This window comes from Psittacula echo (genome assembly GCF_963264785.1).
Source record: "Psittacula echo genome assembly, chromosome: 1".
NCBI classification, from domain to species: Eukaryota; Metazoa; Chordata; class Aves; order Psittaciformes; family Psittacidae; genus Psittacula; species Psittacula echo.
In genome coordinates this window covers 64399291-64420961 of record NC_137735.1, presented here as the reverse complement: position 1 = coordinate 64420961, position 21671 = coordinate 64399291, and the positions used below count along the sequence as shown (strand labels likewise).

At 36.0% G+C, this 21671-nt stretch overlaps 1 protein-coding gene across 1 annotated transcript in view; it reads left to right on the top strand.

Moving 5' to 3' along the window:
* DCLK2 (doublecortin like kinase 2) overlaps positions 1-21671 on the top strand; it is a gene marked incomplete at both ends in the record, with an annotated part of 85179 nt that overhangs the window by 49758 nt on the left and 13750 nt on the right. The window contains 6 exons of the mRNA XM_080614441.1: positions 1826-1920; positions 10395-10467; positions 11402-11510; positions 15475-15532; positions 19216-19335; positions 21278-21424. Coding sequence (XP_080470567.1) covers positions 1826-1920; positions 10395-10467; positions 11402-11510; positions 15475-15532; positions 19216-19335; positions 21278-21424 — 602 coding nt within the window. The remainder of the gene's footprint in view (positions 1-1825; positions 1921-10394; positions 10468-11401; positions 11511-15474; positions 15533-19215; positions 19336-21277; positions 21425-21671) is intronic.

The window sequence follows — 21671 nt, the reverse complement described above, 5'->3', positions numbered from 1 at the left end:
ATGGTAGTGACTTAGCGACAGATAAGGATGTCTTATAGCATAGGCCTCAATGGTCATATTCAGGAAATAATGACCTTTTTGTGAGCTGTATAAAAAGAATGCATGAAACATTTTTTTCTTCCTGTACTAATAATTGGTCCTTTGAAGCAAATTCTTCCTCTGAAGTATCTAATTTTTGCACATGAACTTTACATCTCAGTATTTCTCCTAATGGCTAGAGCAAATTGTGTATGCAGGAAGCAGGAAACAGTAATCTAGCATTCACTAGCCCTTTTCATCATCATACTTGCAAATTCTTTATAAAACAAAGATGCATTGATATGCCAGTTTCAAGAATGTGGTCTAAACCCAAATGATGAAAAGAAAACTGCAGGAGGCACGTATACTCCTATATAATTTTAGCTTCTTAAAAAAACACTTAAATAATTTGCCCATCATTTTTGCAGGCAACCTTTTTTAAAATCAAAACAAAAATATCTCTAACATACTGAATACTTTTGGTAGAAAAGACTAAGCTCTTCGTCCTGTAACAGATTTGGGAATGTATATACAAGTTACCAGATTTCCAGGTAGACTTATTCTGTAGCTAACTGCTGATTAATTATATCTTAACATCACACATCAGAGAGAGAAATTTTTGTGAAAAACAGGAGTTTGTGGAAGTTGCAGTGCATTCAGCCTGGCCTGCTGGCAGATGGACTGCCCAGGTTGTAAAAATAGTGCTTGGAAGGCATCTTCAGCACTCAAATAATGTTTGGGTACTAGGCTGGTTAATAGACACAAATAAATTCGGTAGCGCTAGTTAAGAAGTGATGCATAACCCATGACAGACCTCTGAATGTGTAAAGGATATGGGCCGGTGTAACTGTTACTCTGAAGCTAACTTTCTATTTGTTGGGGTTGCATTTCTCTTTCTGAAAAGATAGTTCTTCACCATGAATCAGCTATGAAACCTTTTTAGTTCTAAAATTTCTGCCTAGTATTTTCATCTCCCAAGGAAAAATGAGGTTCACAGAGAGAAGTAATGTTGCATCATATTTGTGTATGATGAGCAGTGTGCTATTCTATCTGCATAATGAAATTCATCAGTCTGGTTTATTCAGAACAATGCAAGGACTGACCTAAGTTATATTAAGGTCAGATGTTGTGTCAGGCCTGTCTGGAAAACTGGACTTAAAATGAAGGAACACTTGAAGTCAAGAAGGAGGGTATTATCTGTTTCCACAGACACTTGAACTTACATGAAATTCTGAAATAGCCTACTAGCATTTAACTTGTTTGGGTTTTTTTCCTAAATCAGTATTTTTCTGAATCACTACATAAGTTCTTTATCATCCCAATAGCTCGTACTTCTTGTTTGGTTGCTTGGTTGTTTGTTTTTTTTTTTTTCTTAAAAAAGAAAATCCAAACAAAACAACTTGTATTCTGTGAAACTTTCTACCTAGACAGGACTGTTGACCCAAAAAGGAGACACTTTCTCTCTCCATATTTTATTGTGAGACATCACAATAAATGACATAATTCTAAAAGACTGTGGCTATTTTTTTCCCAAAGCTCTTGCACTGGGCTTCTTAATCTCTAGAATGACTATGGAAAATCTGTGTGTCTTCTTTGATCCCATATCCAGCCTCATGAGTTTTGGGGATGCAGTTGTGTGGCATGCAAGATATAATTTCTTCGTAATGCTGAGGAGTCTGTTTTGCTCACTGTATGCAGACTTGAGGGATAACTTGTTAGAGAGGTGTGTTGTGTTTAAAAGCAAGTTACAGTTTTTTACTTCTGTTCACTTTTTCTTCCATTTGTTTGCTTTTATTGCTTTGGCCAGTTAATGGAACCCCAAGCAGTCAATTATCCACCCCAAAATCTACGAAGTCCTCCAGTTCCTCACCAACAAGCCCAGGCAGCTTTCGTGGACTCAAGGTAAGTGCAAGAATCAACAAAACCCCCAAATCCCATTATTCATCCACATATTAAATGAATTAATGATGTGTTAAAATGATGCTGAAGAAATGAAAAAAAAAAAAAGAAAAAAAAAAAGAGTTGCAGTTCTCCTGGGTAACCTTGCTAGTATGACTTTTGAGTTGAAATGGTGAGCAGATCTGAAGTAGGATTTTTGTGTTTTGTCTTTGGTTGGCAGCTTAGGAAAAGTGGAGGTTGATGGTGATTTGAATATGCCGGTTTGCCCCCCGAATTCTCCATTGTTTCGTAGATTGCAGAAACCCACCAAGCAATTTATATTCCCTCAGCCTATATAAATGTAGTATACGCTTTTCAATACCTTACAGTCTTGTAACATTGTCTAAGATTTCATCTGAAGCACGGTTCTTCATCCGTGGCACACAGTTTCACCCCTTTATGCAGTCTCCTGTCTGAAAGCATATGAGGGGTTCCCTTGGGAGCAGCCTAATGGCTGGCAGATTTTTCTCTGTATTGCACCAAGAGAATTGTCTTTCTTTCCCACTTAAAAATTGGTCGCATTTACAGTTCTTAGAGGCTGCTATGTGCCTTTGGCTCGGTAAAATAAAAGAAACAGTCTGGAGCACTGTTGAGCATCTTACTGCTGCATTTGTGCAGCTGTCCTTTCAAGGAGAATTTTCTTAGGAAATCATCAATTGCAGCCTTTCTGCAAATGCACGGGATGGTTTGCAGTGATTATTCTGGTCAAGTAATAGCTCCCGTTGGTGAACACAACAGTTGTGAAGAGTCTGCATAATTCTGTGGAAAACTGTTTTCTCAATTAAGAGACTGGCTATAGGACGTGATTTGAATAGTATTTAGATTTGGGGTTTGACATGCTAATTGTTACCGAGTCTTTGTCTGTTTTGCAAGCAGTATGGCACTGGTTTCTGCCAGGCTTCTGTGATAATTCTGAGGAAATATTTTGATTTATTTGTTCAATTCTAATGTATTTTTATTTGTTTAGTTCATTGAGGCAATTTAGTGTTGATCTCTGCATTTATGTTGTTAAGTTGTACCATCCCATAGCTTCTCTTTGTCCAAAGCAAATTAGATTAGCCTTTCCCCTCTAAAGCGTTTTCAAGAGCAATGATAGTTCTGACAATGAAATTTGGAACTGTGTCTTAAAATTTGTCTGGAGAGCTTTTGTACAGAACTTACAGTAGAGGACGCCCAAGTCATTGGACTTGAGGTTCTCATCTAGTCTGCACTATAATTAGCAAATACTTTTTCATCTTTAATGAAATTGCAAGTTTAGAAACTAGATAATTTGGGTGTGTGGTGGTTTGGTTGTTTTTTTGGTTTGTTTGGTTTGGTTTGGTTTTGCTTTGTTTTATTTTTTCCCCCACTCTGTTCTGTCTGCTTTAGGTGATTAAAGCTCCATTAGGATAGAGATAATTCTAATAGTAACAAGTAATTTTCAGGAAAGTGGACATGTGCTCTTTCCCTTTCAATGTCAATTTCACTGAAGTAGGCTGTTGTACTTCTTCATTTGGGAATTTAATTGATGCTGGATACAAGCGAGTTTTTGTGTTAATCATTCATTTCTATATGACCAAAGAAGACAGCAAAATCAAATTGATGATCTCAGACCTGATGTGTTACTGTAGCGAGTACCTCTTGTTTTATCCTGTTAGGATGCATCTGTTCAGTAGGAGGATCCCAGCTGTGCTCCTGAGACCAGAGATAAAGTTATATAGTGACTCTCAGGATAAATTCCAAAAGGATCAAGTGTACTGCATAGTAACCCTTGTTTGTTGTCTGTGTTCTAATAGTAATAACTGTTTTCATGAATTATCAACATAAAATCAGTAGCAGGGAGGCATGGTTTTATGCAAAACCACATTCTTTAAGAAACCTGTTATTATTTCTGTAGGACTGATTTTGGTCAGTCTGATGAGAAAAAGAGAGGGAAAGCAGGGACCAATTTTACTATTTTGAGATTACTGCTTTTCTCTATTGTTAAATAATCCTTTGTTGCTAAGACTACATTGCGGCATAGGCTAGTCTGGCTTCCTGAACTTACTTAGAAGGTGCCATGACTACAGCTGAATGAAAATGTAGATGTAAATACCATGGCAGACAGTGAAAGAATAAAGTATATTTTTGAGTTTTCTGGCTCTGAAAATGAAATATTGGCAGATTTATTGTGTAGAAATCATATGTGTTTATTTTTGTAGAGCATGAAACAGCAATACTTCATAATGATTTTCTATGAGCTTGGGCCAGCGGGTAAAGGGAACAAATTGGGGTTGATGTTTCTATTTCATGTAAAAAAGAGGGAGCAGCTACATATGAACTGTACTTTAAAAATTCTACTGTTTGGAAAGCCAGAACAAAATAAAACATTTGACTATAGATTAGAACCGGGCTAAGCTTTTTGAAGTTTGATGATCGATGTAGATCTTAAGTGATAATGCTAGTCATCAAGGCAGTAAACTTGCAAAAGGTACTGATTACAACAGCAATTTTGTCTGTCTCAGACACTGAGTCTTGCACCATATTCTTTGAATGCCACTTTTCCTTCAAAGTGATGTCCTTCCAGTCCCCAAGGATTATTTCTGCTTTACAGCACTTCATAAGCAGAAGTAGTGCGCTCTGGCACAGAAAACTCCTTGCAGGAAACACTCCTTGTGAACAACTTGTCTTTAAAGAGAAGGGCTTTCCTTATGTCATTTTTAGTTTTTCCAGCCAGAGTGCCTTTGTGCTATTAATTGTTCAGTACATACAGGAAGCCAATTTGCTGTCCAACATCCCAGTCTTGCAGAAGTGTTTTAAAAAGAATTGAAATGAGGAATTTATGCTATGGCTTAATAATAGTGAATGCTACAGAGTTTTCCCACAACCCAAACTATATGCCTTCATTCCAGTAAGTGACAAAAAGGGATAGCATGCATCCAATTGCATGCTGCTATGTATACTTATCCGAGTTGTTTATTTTTAACATCGCAATATTGGCCTGTAACTTAGCGTTTCACTTTGCAGATGGTAAAGATTTAGATGTAAAATTTAACAAGTATGGCATGAAGTAAATGACTACTCTGTACGATATTATTTTTTGAACGAATGTATTGACTTTCTTATTTTTCTATTAACTTTTCCATGGAGATTAAAACTAGTGCATACATTAAGTGGTAATAGTGCCTTAGGTAGCACAGGATGGCTGAGAGTGACAATTGAAAGGTTTAACCTTTTTCTTTGGTTTTAAGTGTGCATTTACAGATACCCACATATTCAGTGCTGTTAGGGGTACTTTTGACTGTTAGCTCCTCCAGTGCATCTGTTACTATGCACACTTTGTACCATAAAAATAATCCAGAGACTAGATTAAATAAGAAATTTTGGAAAGTGGATTTCATAACTTCTTTATGCACATTTGGTTCTGTTTTATTGCCCCCTCTTGAAATTAAGTACTACAAGGTTATGTCATCTTTTTAAAAAGAAAATTGTACAAATAAAGAAGCTGTATAGTTGAGGCCTTTCTTAGAATCCCAATTATGCTAAATAGAATTGAATTTGTGTATTCCTTTTTCAATTGATTGATCAAATGACCAAAGTGAAAGGGCCTTAAAACCTAATCCAACAAATAAGTACTTGCTTAACTTTAAGCTATTGTGTAGTGCCGTTTATTTCTGTGAGGATCTTAATGTACTTAGTTAAACATGTGCTTAAGTGATTTGAAGGATTACTGCCTATCTTCATCAAGGTTTTAATTTCTTCAATTCTGTACACATATGTTTGTGTTAGCAGTTACATGTTAAAAATATTTACATGCAACTATCTAACCTAGTGACACAGGTGCAATAGCAGTTCTTAGAGGAATTCATTAATCTGCTGCCTTTGTTGTTGGCTAATTTGTGCTGGAAAAAGTTTCTTTGAGAACTGAGTTTTTCTGCAGGCATGAGAGTTCACATTCTCTTCTTAAACTTCAGGTGAAAGATTACCACAGCAAGCCAGATCAGAACTCAAGGAAAAGTTAACGTTACATAGTTTATCTAAATTTGGCTAGATGCACTTTGAGGGTATTATGGGATCAAAACAGTAATGTTAATGTTTGTGTAGGGGTCTCATATTTATGTCTGTAACTTTCCAGACACAAGGGTGTGGGTGTACATACATATGCGTACCTGTATACTATACAGTTCAGAGTCTCTTCAAAGCATTATGAATGTGCTGGAGAACAAGGGCAGAAGATTTATTGCATCTTAAACATACTCTGAAGATACTGAGCAACTATAAGAGGTCTGACTGAAATCAAAGAAACCTTTGCACATGCGTGTACAGTACAATGTACAAAGGACCTTTTTATGCCTAGCAACCTAATGGCAAAAGTTCTTGATTTCTATCCAGACAGGCAAGAAGGACAGATACAGGAAACCTTTAGATGCATGCTCTGGTAGGCACCATCCCATGTAGCTGCCAAGTTAGCTATTTTCTTCAATATGACAAAAATGCCCCAAATATTTTCACAAACGTGTGCAATTAATCTAATCCCGAGTGCAAAAAGGTTTGTCAACTAAGGTAGGATTCCACTTGCGGAGAATGCGGGTTTATATCTGTGGATCCTTTCTCACACTGTCGTGAGACAAAACATAAATTCCCACCAGATGTGAAGTTATCTGGGATTACTTTCTTATGTCCCTGCACATTTTTATTTTAATACAAGCAATATGATTGCTTTTTTTTTTGGCTATATGACTCAAAAGATTTATTAAGAATCTTTGCTACTGTACCAGTGGATGTAGCATGATAAAAATAACTGTCAAGCCACTGCTTTTTAATTCCCAAATCACTGAATTTGTCCTGATCCAGATTTTAAGGGAATCTTTGGCCAGTCCTTCCCTGCTACTTATACATCACTTTACAGTTGCATACCCATTTCATTTCATGCTCTTGGACTCTGCACTGGTTTGAAGGTTTTGATGGTTTAAAGGCTTGTTTTGATTGGTTTTGTGTTTGGTTTTTGGTGGGGTTTTTTTTGGTGCTTTCAATTTCTTATCGTTAACTTAGAACTAGAAAGCCTGATGCAGTATCTGTCAGGATGCAGCAATTTGGCACATTATACACTGGAAAGTTCAGATAGGGTTTTGTTTTTTTTTTTAATAAAATCCTACAGTGCAATGTATAAAATAGAGCTTTTTATGAGTTGGATATTAGTAAGGGTGAAAGGAAGAATGCTGAATACCTGTTTATTAGTTATAACATTGAGGTTTAATAAACGTGTTGGGTACTAAAGTAGGTGTGTTAAGCTTATCGATATGACAGATCTAATGTTAGTGTTTCTCACAAAACCACTTATATTGATAAAACTTTTGACATAAGTCACAGTCAGTCTGTATAATATGAAATATACAGAAATGTGTTTAGGTGTTTTTCTTAACCTGGAAAAATGGTTATTCCACAAAAAATACTTCAGCATGTGAAGAAAACGACAGTTGGGCAGGTTCTTTTCAGCTCAGTACCTATTGTAACTATTTACATCTTTAATGTGTATAATGATATACAACTATTTTTGAGAACTGTGTGTTCACCAAGATATTCTTAGTGTCTCTAATAACTATGTTGTATTGTGCATCTGGCTCTGGATGTGCTGTTGAAACACAAATAACCTGTGGGAAGACAACATGAGAGAAGCAGAAGCAGTGATTATTATATTCTGTATTGCATAATGATTAAATGCAACAGGAGTTACTGTTGGTGTGAGATGTTCTTGGCCAGTAGCATCCACATTCTGAGGTGATTGTTTTTTTTTTCAAAGGACTGGATTGCCACTGGTGCTCTAAATTAGTGGGAGCTTTTAAAAACAGAGTCAAATTCTGCCTAAGGTCTGAGTTTTGTAGGACTCGCATGTGTATGTGAGAAGGTGGATTTAAGACCTGTGCACTCTGCATTTATCATGCGTAAAGGGACCAGTATTGGAAAAGAGCAGTAGTGACATGTGGACTAGAATACAGGAGGAGAATTGTTGCAAAATCTATATGCAGTGTGATTATAGATGCTGTCCATATTCACTAGTGTAGTATCAAAGCAACAAGCATCCTTTTTTCTTCTTGCTACTACAGGAATTGCTTGTGAACCAGCCAAATCTACTTGCACATCCAAAATCTTTACTTTAGCTTCAAAATATCTGCAGCTGTTGGGATACCAACAATACAAGATGTTATAAATATTACATGTCACTGGGTAGTTCAATGATTAGAAAATTGCTTTAATAATAAAAATCACTTTATTCTGTGTCACTTGCTATCAATTCCTATGTCCTTCCCACCTTTTCTGGCTAGTCAGCACCTCACAGACATCTTCAGTTTATTTCTACTGTGCTCTGACACAGTAGGTAAAGACTAGACTGATTTCCTGGTAAGGGACTGAGACACAGATCTACAGCAGCTGAATTACAGGCAGTCTGTTGTAGAGTGAGTTTGGCCTCATGTCTAGAGCCATGAGGCAAATTAGTGGCAGAGTTAAGGTTAAACCTGCCATTTTGGATTCTGATCTAGCACCTCAGCCACAGCACCAGCATTATATTTTATTTTTTTTTCTGTTTTAATATTCATTTTAGCTTTTTTTCCTGTTGCTGTTTTCATCCTTATTGTAAATGCTGTAGTAAGAAGGAATGTGCCGAGTCATGCTCTGGCCTGATCAGAAGGGTAAAGGAAGTTGGGAATGCGGGCTAGATATTTCCATGTATTGTCACTCACTGAATCCCCAAAATAAACTACTAATATTTTTGGCTGGTGACTAATACTTTGCAGTGATCTGTTCTGTTGCCTCCATTTTACGCTTGAAGAAAACATGATTGACTCATGATTTTGCACAAATGTCATTTAACCCAAATGTCCTTGTTTCTGATCCTTGCTGAATAAATAGGTAAGTCAGAAAGACAGCAGCACTAACATAACCTGGTTTTAAGTTATTAGCAAGGAGCAGAGTAGTAGCTGACTGGTTGCTGTTTTATGCTACTTTTGTGCCAAATGCCAGTAAACATCATTGTTTTAGGAGCGCTGCAAAATGAAGTTGTACAGCTTCTAGTTACCGTACCTATAACTGATTTGGCAGCTCAGCTGCCACTAGAAACTTAAGCATTCATTAGCATTTCATGAGCCTTTAGACAATATCTCTATCTGTTAGTTCAGTTCTTTCATTGACAATAGTGTTAATGATTTAAAATATTCAGCAGTGTAACCAGACAATGTCAGCTAAAATGGAAAATGCTGCATTTGCATTCCTGGTGTCATGCAAAGCCAGTTCAACAGACACTGAGCTTAAGGCAGAGAAGCATTTTAATCCTGTATGTGGTGAGTGCTGAGAACTTCTGTAATAGCCCATGAAGAAAACAGGACATGGAACTTCACAGAACAATAAGAAACGTTATGCAGAGGAGGGAGAATGATCTAAAATATATTTTAATTTCATAGAGTATCCTTATACTTAACTGTAATGTGAGAGATTATGAAACAGTGGTGCATAGAACACATCCAGTACATTTTACTATTTATGGTATTCATTCCTATGCCTCCACCCCTTTTTAAAAATGTATGTCCCTGGGCAGTATGACAGAATGACTTTAAGTAGAATTGTGAAGATTCAGATGGTGTACCAATTACATTTTAGTGCAGCAAAAATAGTTTTCTTCAGCTTTCATCCTTCAAAATAATTTAGATATTTTACATGGTATCACAGTTACAAAACTGGATCTATGTCTGGATGCATATCAAACATCTGAATTGAAATGCTTATAGATGTCATAAATCTTAACATCCATAATAATGTAAAATATAGACCAGTAGATTTCCAAGCAAATCTGACTGTTGGAGACGTACCTACCCATCTGTTCCAAAATTCTCTCCTTTAAATGAAATGTAGTAGAGCTGACCCAGCATTTCTACATTACCTTCCTAGCATGCTTCATTGGTAATCTAAACAGAGCATAATTGACAGAGTTCAGTGAGGGAAACCTCAGTCGGTGCCAGCTATGAAGAGATGTGTTGTGTTACAGCACAAGAGCATCTTGTCTGGAGCTGGCTGTCTCTGGCTTATGTGGAAATGCACACAGAGTGTATTGTAATGATCTTGTATAGAAGGAGGAGGGAATGTTGCCTACACACACACTGGCTCTTTAGTGTTTAGATGGAACTTGGTGCGGCTCAAGGGAATTTTCTTTGCTGTTTACTGAAATCTGTTCAACTGTTTGTCTAAATACAAATATTATGGGTGAATCTTAAATTGGTACAAGTGATAATGATGCGTGATAATGATGCATTATAATGATGAACTGTGAGAAAGGAAGTATAAAAATAAGGAGTAGAAATATAAACGGACTCTGTACAGGTGGTTTTAGGGTGTTTTGGTTTTGTTTCTTTTTTTAGCTTTGCTGTGGTTTTGTCTAACTCCTCCTTGTGATTACCATCAAAAATAATAGTTCTTACATTCTCCCGTAGATCCCTCCACATGGTGGATCATCTTCCAATGTGAATGGCATACCTGAATCACTCCATTGCCAGAGTCCCGAAGGTAGGACACCAATAGTTGCTAGCAACTGCAAAAATTTTGTTGTAGGTAACAGTTGGGTTAGCAGTTTTACATGGTTTCTGATGACTTCAGATAATGTTTTGCTCTGAGATGTTTGATAACTTGTTGACAACCTTATCTTGGAAAAATTGTGATCACGTTTTCTGTATCAAGGCAGTAAAGCTAGGAAATACTATTTTTTTCTTTTTATGTCAAGTGGTAGCGTATTGGTGGACCCTGCTCTTCAGCAGTCGCTATTAGGAATTTGAGTGATTTTGAACGTGACCTGCATAGTATCACAGGAAATGTCTTTGTGGCTGGATTGTAAGTGGAGCCCTCCTCAAAACAGCACATTGTACTTCAGGTAGAACCACTAGCCCATAAACTGACTTTAGCCTAAACTTAAGCTTTCGTTCCTTACCTCTTTAAAGCAATGTTGTATTTTTTATTATTTTTAAATTTAGTTTTAGAGTCTTTTTTTAAATTTAAAAATACTGAAATAAGCCGCTGTCAAACTTATTTGCATTTTAGATGTTTCAGCAGCAGCCAAGGGAACCTGAAGGAATTCAGCAGATAAAACTTCTGTTTTGTTTTTTTTTTCATGCATTGTAGAGGAGCCTTATTTCTATTTTTGCTTTGAGTATGCAAAAAGAGCTCGTTAAATATTGAGACTAAGGACTTCTAATGACATTTATTACATCTAGAATATGTCCACACAAAAGCATGGTAAGATTTGATTTGTGTGTTAAAAGATCAAACAACTCTGATCAGTCTTGTCTTGTTCTTTCTTATATTTGAGATAAAACCAAGGGAATAAGCTCTGAAGAAAACATCTTTGTTTTGTGTTTGTGACTGTTCTGTATCTGTGGAAGCCATTGGGGATATATTACATCCTGCTGACACTTCAGCTTGCATTGATGACCTTTCTTTTTTGCAGGTGTGAATGGAAACAAGTGCTCAGGGTCATTTACCATTCTTGAGAAGTATAAAGTGGGGAAGGTAATTGGTGATGGCAATTTCGCTGTTGTAAAGGAGTGCATAGAAAGGTAAGCAAGGAAACTGTTCAGTACTGCTGTTTATTTTACTGGATAAAGCCCATCCTATTTTCATAGAAAATGTGATGAGATGAAATCAAAGAGCAGTTGCAAAGTTATGCCTTTGATAATTTATAATATATATAATATAGATAATTTATGATATATATAATGTATTATATATAATATATGAGGCATAACTTATCAAAGTTATGCCTCTTATAATTCAGGAGAGCTAGGCATAGCAAACCACACAGCTTCCCATGTATTATATTATTCCAGCAAAGGGATACAAGAACAGCAGAGGAACATGGCTTTTTATTCCCAAAACTAAAGGGGTTATCTAATGGAGGCTCTTAAAGAAATCCCACAGGTCTTTTAAGAAATCCCCTCACACCATAGACTGTTGCGGATGTCAGGAAATTGTATGCGGTATCTAAACAGTCTTTGAGAGACCTCCCTTCTGCCTCAGCAGTTCTGCTGCTGTAGTATTCTTACTGCCTGCTGTTTAAATGATTTTTTCACAGCTTTCAGTTTACTGTGGGCAAAGTATTCTTAAAGGCATGGAGTAGGTGGCTGTGCTACTGACTCCCTTGTGCTTGCTTCTTCTTTGAGGTAGTGCTGTGAGACTGAAATAGTCTTGTGCCTGATTTTTCATCAAGCAGACAGGAGTCCTTTACAGACCTGTGCTGTGTTACTGCACTTCGTCTGTAAGCTTTGTGTCACACTTAGCTGCTAGTGCAAACATAACAGATGAATTGACTGTCATTTTCTCAGTGTATTTTTTAGAATCACTTTCTGCTGTCTCCATCAATCTGAGTGTTATGTCAGCTTCTTAAATATTATGAGGAATCTCCAACCTGTATGCAAATATTGGGCAAATTCAGCAAATATCTGTAAAAGCTGTAAAAGTTAGAGACAGTTCCTATTATTTGATCCTCATCTGCTGGTTTTATTTAAATTAAAAGAAAGATAATTATGAATGGAAACATCTCATTCCAGTCTTAGCAGAGATAAATACTTTTGTTGAGTCATCCAAATGGGCCAGAAGCATTGGGCTGAGGCTAAACCAGAGGCCCCTTCTGCTTAAGCATAGTTTTCTCTGACCATTATTGCTTTTTCCTCAAGAGAATTGTTTCTTCACACTGTATCCAGATTCTTTTTCTCCATTACTGAGAATAATATTGACAGGGGATATGTAACACAATGTCTAATACACCCTTCTGGTTTATAGCAACACATGACAATTGCTATTTTTAATACTTTTTTGAGAAAATGATGTGCAAGCATGCAAGGCTTATAGAGTAACAAATAAAGACTGCAGTGGTGGTGGCTCCTAGAGATAATAGTTGAGTACAGTGCTGATAAAGAAAAAAATGGCTAAATGTGATCCTGAAATGCTACAATTACTGCTCAAAATAGTTCCTGTTGCATATGCACATTTAAGGTAATGCTTCTCATCAGCGTTAACATCTAGACATGAAGATCTTGATTTTTAATTTAATTTTTTTTTTTTACATGTTATACCAACAAATTCTGGTTCCTGGCAAGCATTACCACAGTGAGCAGTGTAAATGTTCTCACTAGCATTGCTACCCTCAGGCAATGCCATGCCAACCCTTGGCTTACCTACTGCAATTCCTTTCTCATCAATTCTAGTTTAAAGCTCTCTCTCAATCAGCCCCCCCATCTTACACCAGCAAAAGATGTATTTTCCCCTTTGGGTAAGGTAGATCATCAGGCCGCAGCATACCTTGTCTTTTGAAGGGTCTTCCATGGTTTAAAACCCCAAAGTTTTGGCACAGGCACCAAATGAATGATGCTTCACAGTGTTTTCCCATGTACCCTGAAACTGGCCACAGATCTTTTCTTATCTGTAGAGTGAGCAATATTTATGAACGATAACAGGCTAAAAGCATAAGATAATGTAATTTATTATTTTCAGGAATATTGACTGTGCTTTTTGAAAATCACTTAAATTCTGCTGAAAATAGGACAAAGGCTGCTAAGTCAATTGGATTTCAAAACCTCATCTTGTGGACTAGAGAAAAAACCTTCCAAATTTTTATTTTCTAATTTTTAAAGAAAAAAGCAAAATTAAACTTAAAATCTAGTTTAGTATGTGATTCAATCTCTATATTTGATAATATTTTATAATAATATTTTATATATAATATTTTATAATAATGAAGCATTATTATGGGAATTTTATACAAAGTTAATACACAACAGTCGTTGCTAAGAATAAAGAAATGCCAACTATAAATGCTTGGTTTTCAATTTTTATTTATTACACTTCATTTCTAGTACTGGTGTGCCTGGAAGCCTTAGTTGTGCAGCCAGCCTATTATATCATCTGTTCAACAAAAAGAATAAGATGGTCTCTTTTGTAAAGGGTGCCTATATGTCTGTATATAAAGACACGAGCCAACAGATGGACACTGACAGCTAGACATAAGAATACCAGAAACCTGTCAGACAATACTGGTGTATGATAGGCAGTAGTATTAGCTCACAAATTTTGTGGATGTTATCCAGGTTTTTTTCTTAGATTCTATAGTAAAGGACATTTGCAAGAGGGATTTGAAATTGGTTGATGAATTGGCTTAGAAAATATTAACCCCTCTTTCTACACAGCATAAGTGCTGGAGGTTTATTAAGTGGGTTTTGCTGATCAGTTGTTTTCAGGCTTCGAGATAATGCACTTAATTTAGTATAATGCATAAATTGTGATTCTGAATTACACACTGTATTCATATTAGGTTTTACATCAGGTCCATAACATGCGAGGATGGCATTTCACAGGTAGCATTTCACAGATAGCATTTAGATCCCACTTCTATCTAAAAACCAGATCAGGTTGTAACTATGACAACCTCACAGATACGGATGCACTTTCAGAGCTGAGATTCTCTGCTGCATTTTTTCAATAATGGATAAGTCAAATGTGAGACATTAATTCAGGTTGGTTTTTTTTTTCTTTGTAAGTTAATAATTTTGAGTAGTGGATCTAATGCCAAAAGTATAGTGAAAAATAACCTGGGAGTTTAAAAACATGCCTGATATTTGCTTTTCTAACTGCCTCCAGTGTTTTTTACCATAGATGCTAGTGGTGTTGCTATGCGCAATGAAGTCTGTAGGTACTGACACAACACAAAACAGTAGCAACAGGGGTTTGTGGCATTTTCTTGTTATTTTTAATTATCATTAATATAAGTAGTGTCTTTTTTGTTGTTGTTTTGTTTTTTAAAAAATAAAATTTGTGGCATTTTTTCTCTCATTTTCTCCCCTTCTGGAGAAATGGAGAATATTTTTATTGCTTAGATTGATGAAAGGCAAACAAGAGCTCCTTTCTGTGACAGTATTTACTGAAAACATTAATCCTTTTTACTTTGTGTATAACCACCCTCTTAAATGTCATGGGACTTTAGAGGACTGTTATAGAACTCCATAGAATACCTTAAAAATAAAAAAAGAATGAAATAGAAAAGATCAAAATAAGTGCCTAATAAATTTTGTGGGATTTTAGCTAATCTGTAATAAACTATGGGGTTTTAGCTCTGCTGAATCCTGTTTATTTTTTATACTAGGGTATAAATCTTCTGCTCACTTTCACATAAATGTGTGTGATTTCATCTTTAAAGCCTACCAGTTGAACAAAGCTAAGTGGAAGGCTCAAGTCAAATTTTGCATGTTGCATTAAAGAAGTGACAGAGAGTTGTGCCAGGTCACAGGAGAATGAATTGCAGCTGGAGCCTGGGCTTTATACAAAAAGTGAGCTGGGCTATGGTAGTCAGGGAAACAGCAGGCACAGGTGCTGCTGAGAAAACAAAAAAATCAGGTCCTTTCTGTGAATTCTCTGTCAGGAACCTCCATGAGTCAAGGCATTCTCTTATGATGTTTTATATTCTTTACAGATAATGCCACAATTTGTTCATGAGTTTCTAATTAATGGTTCTCGTATTTTCCTTGCTAGATCCACAGGAAAGGAGTTTGCACTGAAGATCATAGACAAAGCTAAATGCTGTGGAAAGGTAGAGTACAACAATTTGCATTTATAAGAAGAATAGCAGAAACAGCACTAGCAGCTGCTCATTAGTCATAAATGGTAGGGGTGTTTGTGTTTCTGTTTTAGGATATCTGTTTAACAGAATGATAGACTATCAAGAAGTAAGTAATAAAAGTAGTGAGTGTTAGTCTACTAGATAATAGAGTACAAACCAAATTGCTGTCTATTTTGTGGGACTAACAAAGAAAATGCTAGTATGTGTTCAGAATGCATTACATTTTGATCTTAAAATATTAGGGAGGAAATTTGCAGCTGTATGTATATTTATGTAACGCCCGTCCCTCTCTGCCTCTTATTTCTTTTTATGACTGTTCATGCTCCTTTTATACGCAGAACATGGATTTGGGAAGAAATTTGCACAACTGTTTCTGTCTGTTTATGAAGTTTCACCATCCTATACAGCAAAGATCTCTTAAAAGAAGTTCCTTAAATTTTCTTTTTAAATCATGCTCAAACCAAAAAAGTCCAAAATTGTTTGTCTAGCAGAACAGCATGTTACATAATTGAAGTAAATATCTGAGTGTCAGACATCACCTTCACCTTCCTCCCAAGTACACAGATTATTGAAAAAGGAAGAAAAGACCTCAACCTACAGCCAAGAATTTAGACTAAATGTTGGAATAGATAACAAATGAAGTACTTCTATTTTCACTGCTTTGCAATACCTTAAAAACAAAGTACTCTTCTAAATCAAATGGATTTATTTTTGTTTACTGTTAGCTAAAAGAACACTGAGGGCACCGTATTAATTAGCAATCAAATGCTGGATTAAAGTCTCTTTAAGAGTAGTGAATATGCCATTCAAAGACGACTGAGAATGTGGACTTTTTGATGCAAATGCTTTTTTTTTTTTTAATGATTGCACTGGAATGATTCTGGACGTACCTTTGCAGCTAGGTCAGGGTTTTAATTTAAACGTACCCTTTTTGTCATTTATATAGTGCAATTCAGAGCTCCAAATACTGAATGTGACCTTGTAGGAAGATGTAGTGAGTCTGTATGACATTCTTTGTATGGTAATGAGCTGTATAATACTGTACACTAATGCACTACCTGCTGTGATGACTTGCTTTAAGTACAGGTTCTCAAACAGATGTTTTATCTATGCAGATTTTAAATTGTGTATTAGGTGCTAGGAGATTAGTGTTCCTGTTTCCCCATCACTTTGTCTCATATTCTCTAGGTTTATTTGAGGGGATATTTAGAAGGGAATCTTAAAAATGTATAACCACAAGAAAAAGTGCTAGAATTACTGGTTTGAGATTAAAATATTGTCCTTTGGCTGTGGGAAGGGCGACGCAGTGGGTTTCACTGCAAAAGAAAACTTCTGGGTGATTTGTTCAGCCTCCAACTTTAAATGTGTTTTATGACTTGTCTGAGTCAGCTGCTTAGGTATCATAAATTGGGATGGCCCAGAGATAGTCCATTTTATATAAGAGTTGAGACAGATTTTTCTATTTATAGTTCTCGTTGCTTTAAAACAAGCAAATAAAAAATATCAACCCCATGGATACATACTTGCCTATTTTGAAAGGACCTATGTCTATAGCTACATACAGATCTATGTGTATGTGTAAGCACAAGACTCATTGTTAAGAAGATGTTGATACCTGCCTGGTAGGCGGCAGAACTGTCCTGGAAGAGTTCCAACAAAGAAAATAATTCGACTTTGCTACAGCTTATTCCTCCCTCACTCTGTTTCATGTGCCAACATAAGCCCTGTCTTAAAAATACCCATCTGGCCCATATATGCATGATTTGTATGTTGCTCTCTGCTCTTTAGCAGTTTATCTTTGATGTTCTAAAAGTTGAATCCAGTTGACTAATGTATTTTCCACAAGTGGCTTAAATGTTAATTATACAATAAATTCTCTGTAAATAAATCGTATTAATATATACTGAAATCTATATTGCACTATCCAGGAGGATGTTATAAAAAGTTTGAGAATTACTTATTTTTTTTTTTACTTGACAAAATACAGCAAAAACAGTGAGGTGGTTGAAAATAACTAACTAGATGTTAGTATTTTGAGGACAGGTATTGAAACAGTAGGTCAGAAACATTTTGGTGCCATTAAAAAAAAATAGTTTATTTTAAACAAACATTACTTATTCCTGAGCTTTATTGAAAACAATTAACAATTTAGTCCAGTGGAACCAAGAAAGCACAGGTAAAGCTGTTGTGCCTTAGTCGTAATAAATTTAATATGTTTTCTGTTCTTTAGGTAAATAAAACTGTAATAAGATTCTGGGTGTTGCGTGGACTCTTAATGCTAGTTTTGAATTTACAGGCTTCCATCCATAAAGCTTAGTATGCTGTGGCTGTTCACTTCTGTCTGTTCATGAGATTCAGCACTGTGTTTAACAAAATTGCTTCATGTTTGTTTGTTTTGTTTTTTTTTTCTCCAGAGCACTTTGCTTGGAGCAGACATGTATTTGTTCAAAATGACAGCTGATGCTCTTTCAAACTGAATTTCAAAGGTGTGACTGTTTAACCCCTATATGCCGCACCATACTCTCACAAAATGAGATGCACACATGGCATGTGGTTTCTGAGTTACATAGCCACAATAAAGCTTTGACAAAAACACAATGCATCTATAGATCTGGAAATAGAAGTAGCATAAGATCTTCAGTCACTGCCTATGCACAGTTGATCATATCTGCTTCTAGTGCTCTGCTCACAAATGCATGAAGTGCATGCTACTAATCAGTGCATTAAACATGAGTAAGTGCCAAGTCCAGTACCATGATTTGTTATCTGACGAAGTGTAAGGAAACTTGTGTTTTATGCAAGCATTGCTACTTATTTTGCAGTGAACCTAAATACAGTATCTGTATTCCAATACATACATATTGTACAATATGTTTTCCAATATAAAGGAAAATGCAAACTGTTCTTCACATGACAGGAGTACGTGCTTTTCTTCACTCTTCAGTGTTAACCAAGCTAAGATGTTCTAGAAAACAAAATATTCTGAAACTAATTTGTTCTTGAAACCCATAGCTTCCTCAGAAGTATAGCAAAGGGGAAATTAAACTCAAGTGTGTGCTATTAATCTGTTGGAGCCACAATGACTTAACTGAGCCATTAGATATTTTGCAGATTGTAAATCTGAACATGCATATAAAATGAACTGAAATCTGTAACCAAAGCAGTTACGTTTTTTCTGTATATAATCCACAACTTCTTTTAAAAAATAAAGTCCTTGAAAACAAATCGTAGGTAGTCTGTCATGAGTAACCTACACTAAATGAGAGGCGAAGGCTGGAGAGGCTCAAGAACATGTTAATTGTTGATGGGGGATGTCAGGTTACAATGATCCAGCTTAGGAGAGAGGGGATTCTGAACTTTATTTCACCTCATAATACTCACATAAGAATATAATTTGCACTTTCTGAATTGCTGTCATGTTCTTCTGGGGTATGTATGTGAAATATGGTAAATTAAATCTGTTCAATGATGAAATACCGTTGAGCTAAAATACAAGTTAAAATCCAGCATCTGACAATAACTGTCTGCTATATAAATTAAACAGCAAAAAGGGTGCTCACTGTTCAAGTGATCAGTAGTCAGCTGATCAAAAGAAAAGTGAATTGGCAATTTCATGTCTATTTAGATAAATGTCTGTCCTCTTTTCTGAACAGGAACACCTGATTGAAAACGAAGTGTCTATTCTGCGTCGAGTGAAGCATCCAAATATCATTATGCTTATAGAGGAAATGGACACCCCAACAGAACTCTATCTGGTGATGGAGCTGGTCAAGGTAAGTCTAAGGAGAATTTTTCTTGCTAATTCTCTGTGTGGTGTGGAATCTGAGAAGTATCTAGGAACATTAAGATCTTGGGAAACATAATCAGCTAAGATTTCAGTGGCAACTTGCATTTTTAATCATGCAAATACTCTTGTCAATCAGTTATATTAATGGAATTTATGTCTCTTCAGTTGCACTTTGAATTACTTACACAGATTTGAGGTATTTTGCTATGTGAGAAGTGGATAGTGGTTTTTATATCATGTTTACAATATGCAGGGGGTAATAGCGATAAGCATTTACTGACAGAACATCTGCATTTATTTAACTAGTATCTTTATTTAATTATTTGCTTTAAAGAAAAAAAAAAATCTCTTTAATAGATTTATCTTAGTAGAATAGTTTAAACACAAGTGATTATGGTCCAGCAAAATTAAAACTCAAAAAACCTCACTTGTTTTCAGGTGAGGTTTCAGGCTGTATCAAACATTCACTCACCTTTTTTCCAGTTCACCAGAAAATAGATGCTGCTTTCATACATCTACAGAGAAAACAAAATCTTCATTTTGCTGTCACCTTGTGAACCAAACACACAAGTTGCAATAAATTTTAGTCATGTACTCTCATCTGTTTTCTGTACCTAGCAAGAATACATCAGTTTGATTGGCATGTCAGATACAAATAATATACATCATCATCATCACTTTTTATTTGTCTAAAACATTTTTACATTCAGAAGTCCCTCTCTAGAATGGTTACCAGCCTGAGAAACCTCTAAATAAAGTCTGCAATTGTTGAATTCGTTAATTTCTGTAGTCTGCCCATTTCTCTCTCTTTCTAGATGTTATTTTTATATAGTAGAGGATTTTTTGGTTTTAAGGCAATGGGGTTTTTTATATATATATATTTTAATACACCACCATCTTGGCCCCTCTTTCCTGAATTGCTGCTTCTCTTCCACATGTATTGAAATGCTTGGAATGCCACCCACAGCTCAGACAGACCACCCCTACAGATGTATCCACGGTAACCATCATAGAGACACCCACATAAAATTTGTTGCAATGGCTGGGAATGCTGCATCACGAACTCCCTTACATGTTGTTATGTATTCCAAGAGGAATAGGGCATCCATAATCAGAGACTGCACAGCTGGCACATTTATAAATCACCTATAGATTCTGCACTTAGGTATATTGTAGAATCATAACCATCATTCAGCTTGGAAAAGATCATGCTGATGTTGTTTGTCCTCTTCAGCTATATTTATTTGATATTTCTGCATATATCATAGAATCACAGACTGCTTTGGGTTAAAAGGGACCTTAAGGATCATCTAGTTCCAACCCCCCTGCCACGGGCAGGGACACCTTCCACTAGATCATGTTGCTCAAAGCTCTGTCCAACCTGGCCTTGAACACTTCCAGGGATGTGGCATACATCTACAGAAGTATCTATAGAATATTCAATATCTACAGAAATTCCAATTTGCAGTTAATTATAATTGCTGCATGTTTGTTATGTTAGTTTTTTTGTTATTGGGATAGTTTATATTACTTTAAGCTTTACTCAAAATCAGGGCTGTTGTTTTGCTACATAAAAGTATTAATAAGATGGAGAAAAGGGAAACTATATGCCTGTACCTGTAGGTAATATAAATAAATGAGTGGTCAAAGATAGGAAGATCAACAGAATAAAATCAAGACAGAGAAGAGCTGTGATTTGCCAAAACTTAGACACCAGGAGCCTGGAGTACAGTTGAGAATAATGTAGAATGCCCAAGTTGCAGTCTAGTACTTTGGTGACAAGGTCATATTTCAGCAAAATAATTTTTTTGCTGTTTAACAGCTACTTGAGATGCCTTTTGTAAAGGGAGATTTTATGCAGTTTTTATATGAAATCATCATCTTTATTATTTTTCATGCAGTGATCTATTATCTTTCCATTTCTTTAGGGAGGAGATCTATTTGATGCTATCACTTCTTCTACAAAATACACAGAGCGAGATGGGAGTGCAATGGTCTACAATCTAGCCAGTGCACTCAAATACCTTCATGGTCTCAACATTGTGCACAGAGACATCAAGCCAGAAAATCTCCTGGTATGTCCCATTTATTTTCAAAGATTTTCTCTTGCTTTGTTCTCAGTAATGCAAATGCTTGTATATAAATATCAAGGAGCTGAGCAGAGAACAGCAGGAATATTAATTTAGAGTAAGCATGTATGAAACAATTCTTCTGCCACAAGATAGCAGTCACCATAACGTAAGTGAGCTGTGCTCAGACCTATTCTTATACCTATCTTTATTTACATTTTAATTGGTTGCCATTTGGATAAGCAGGAGTGTT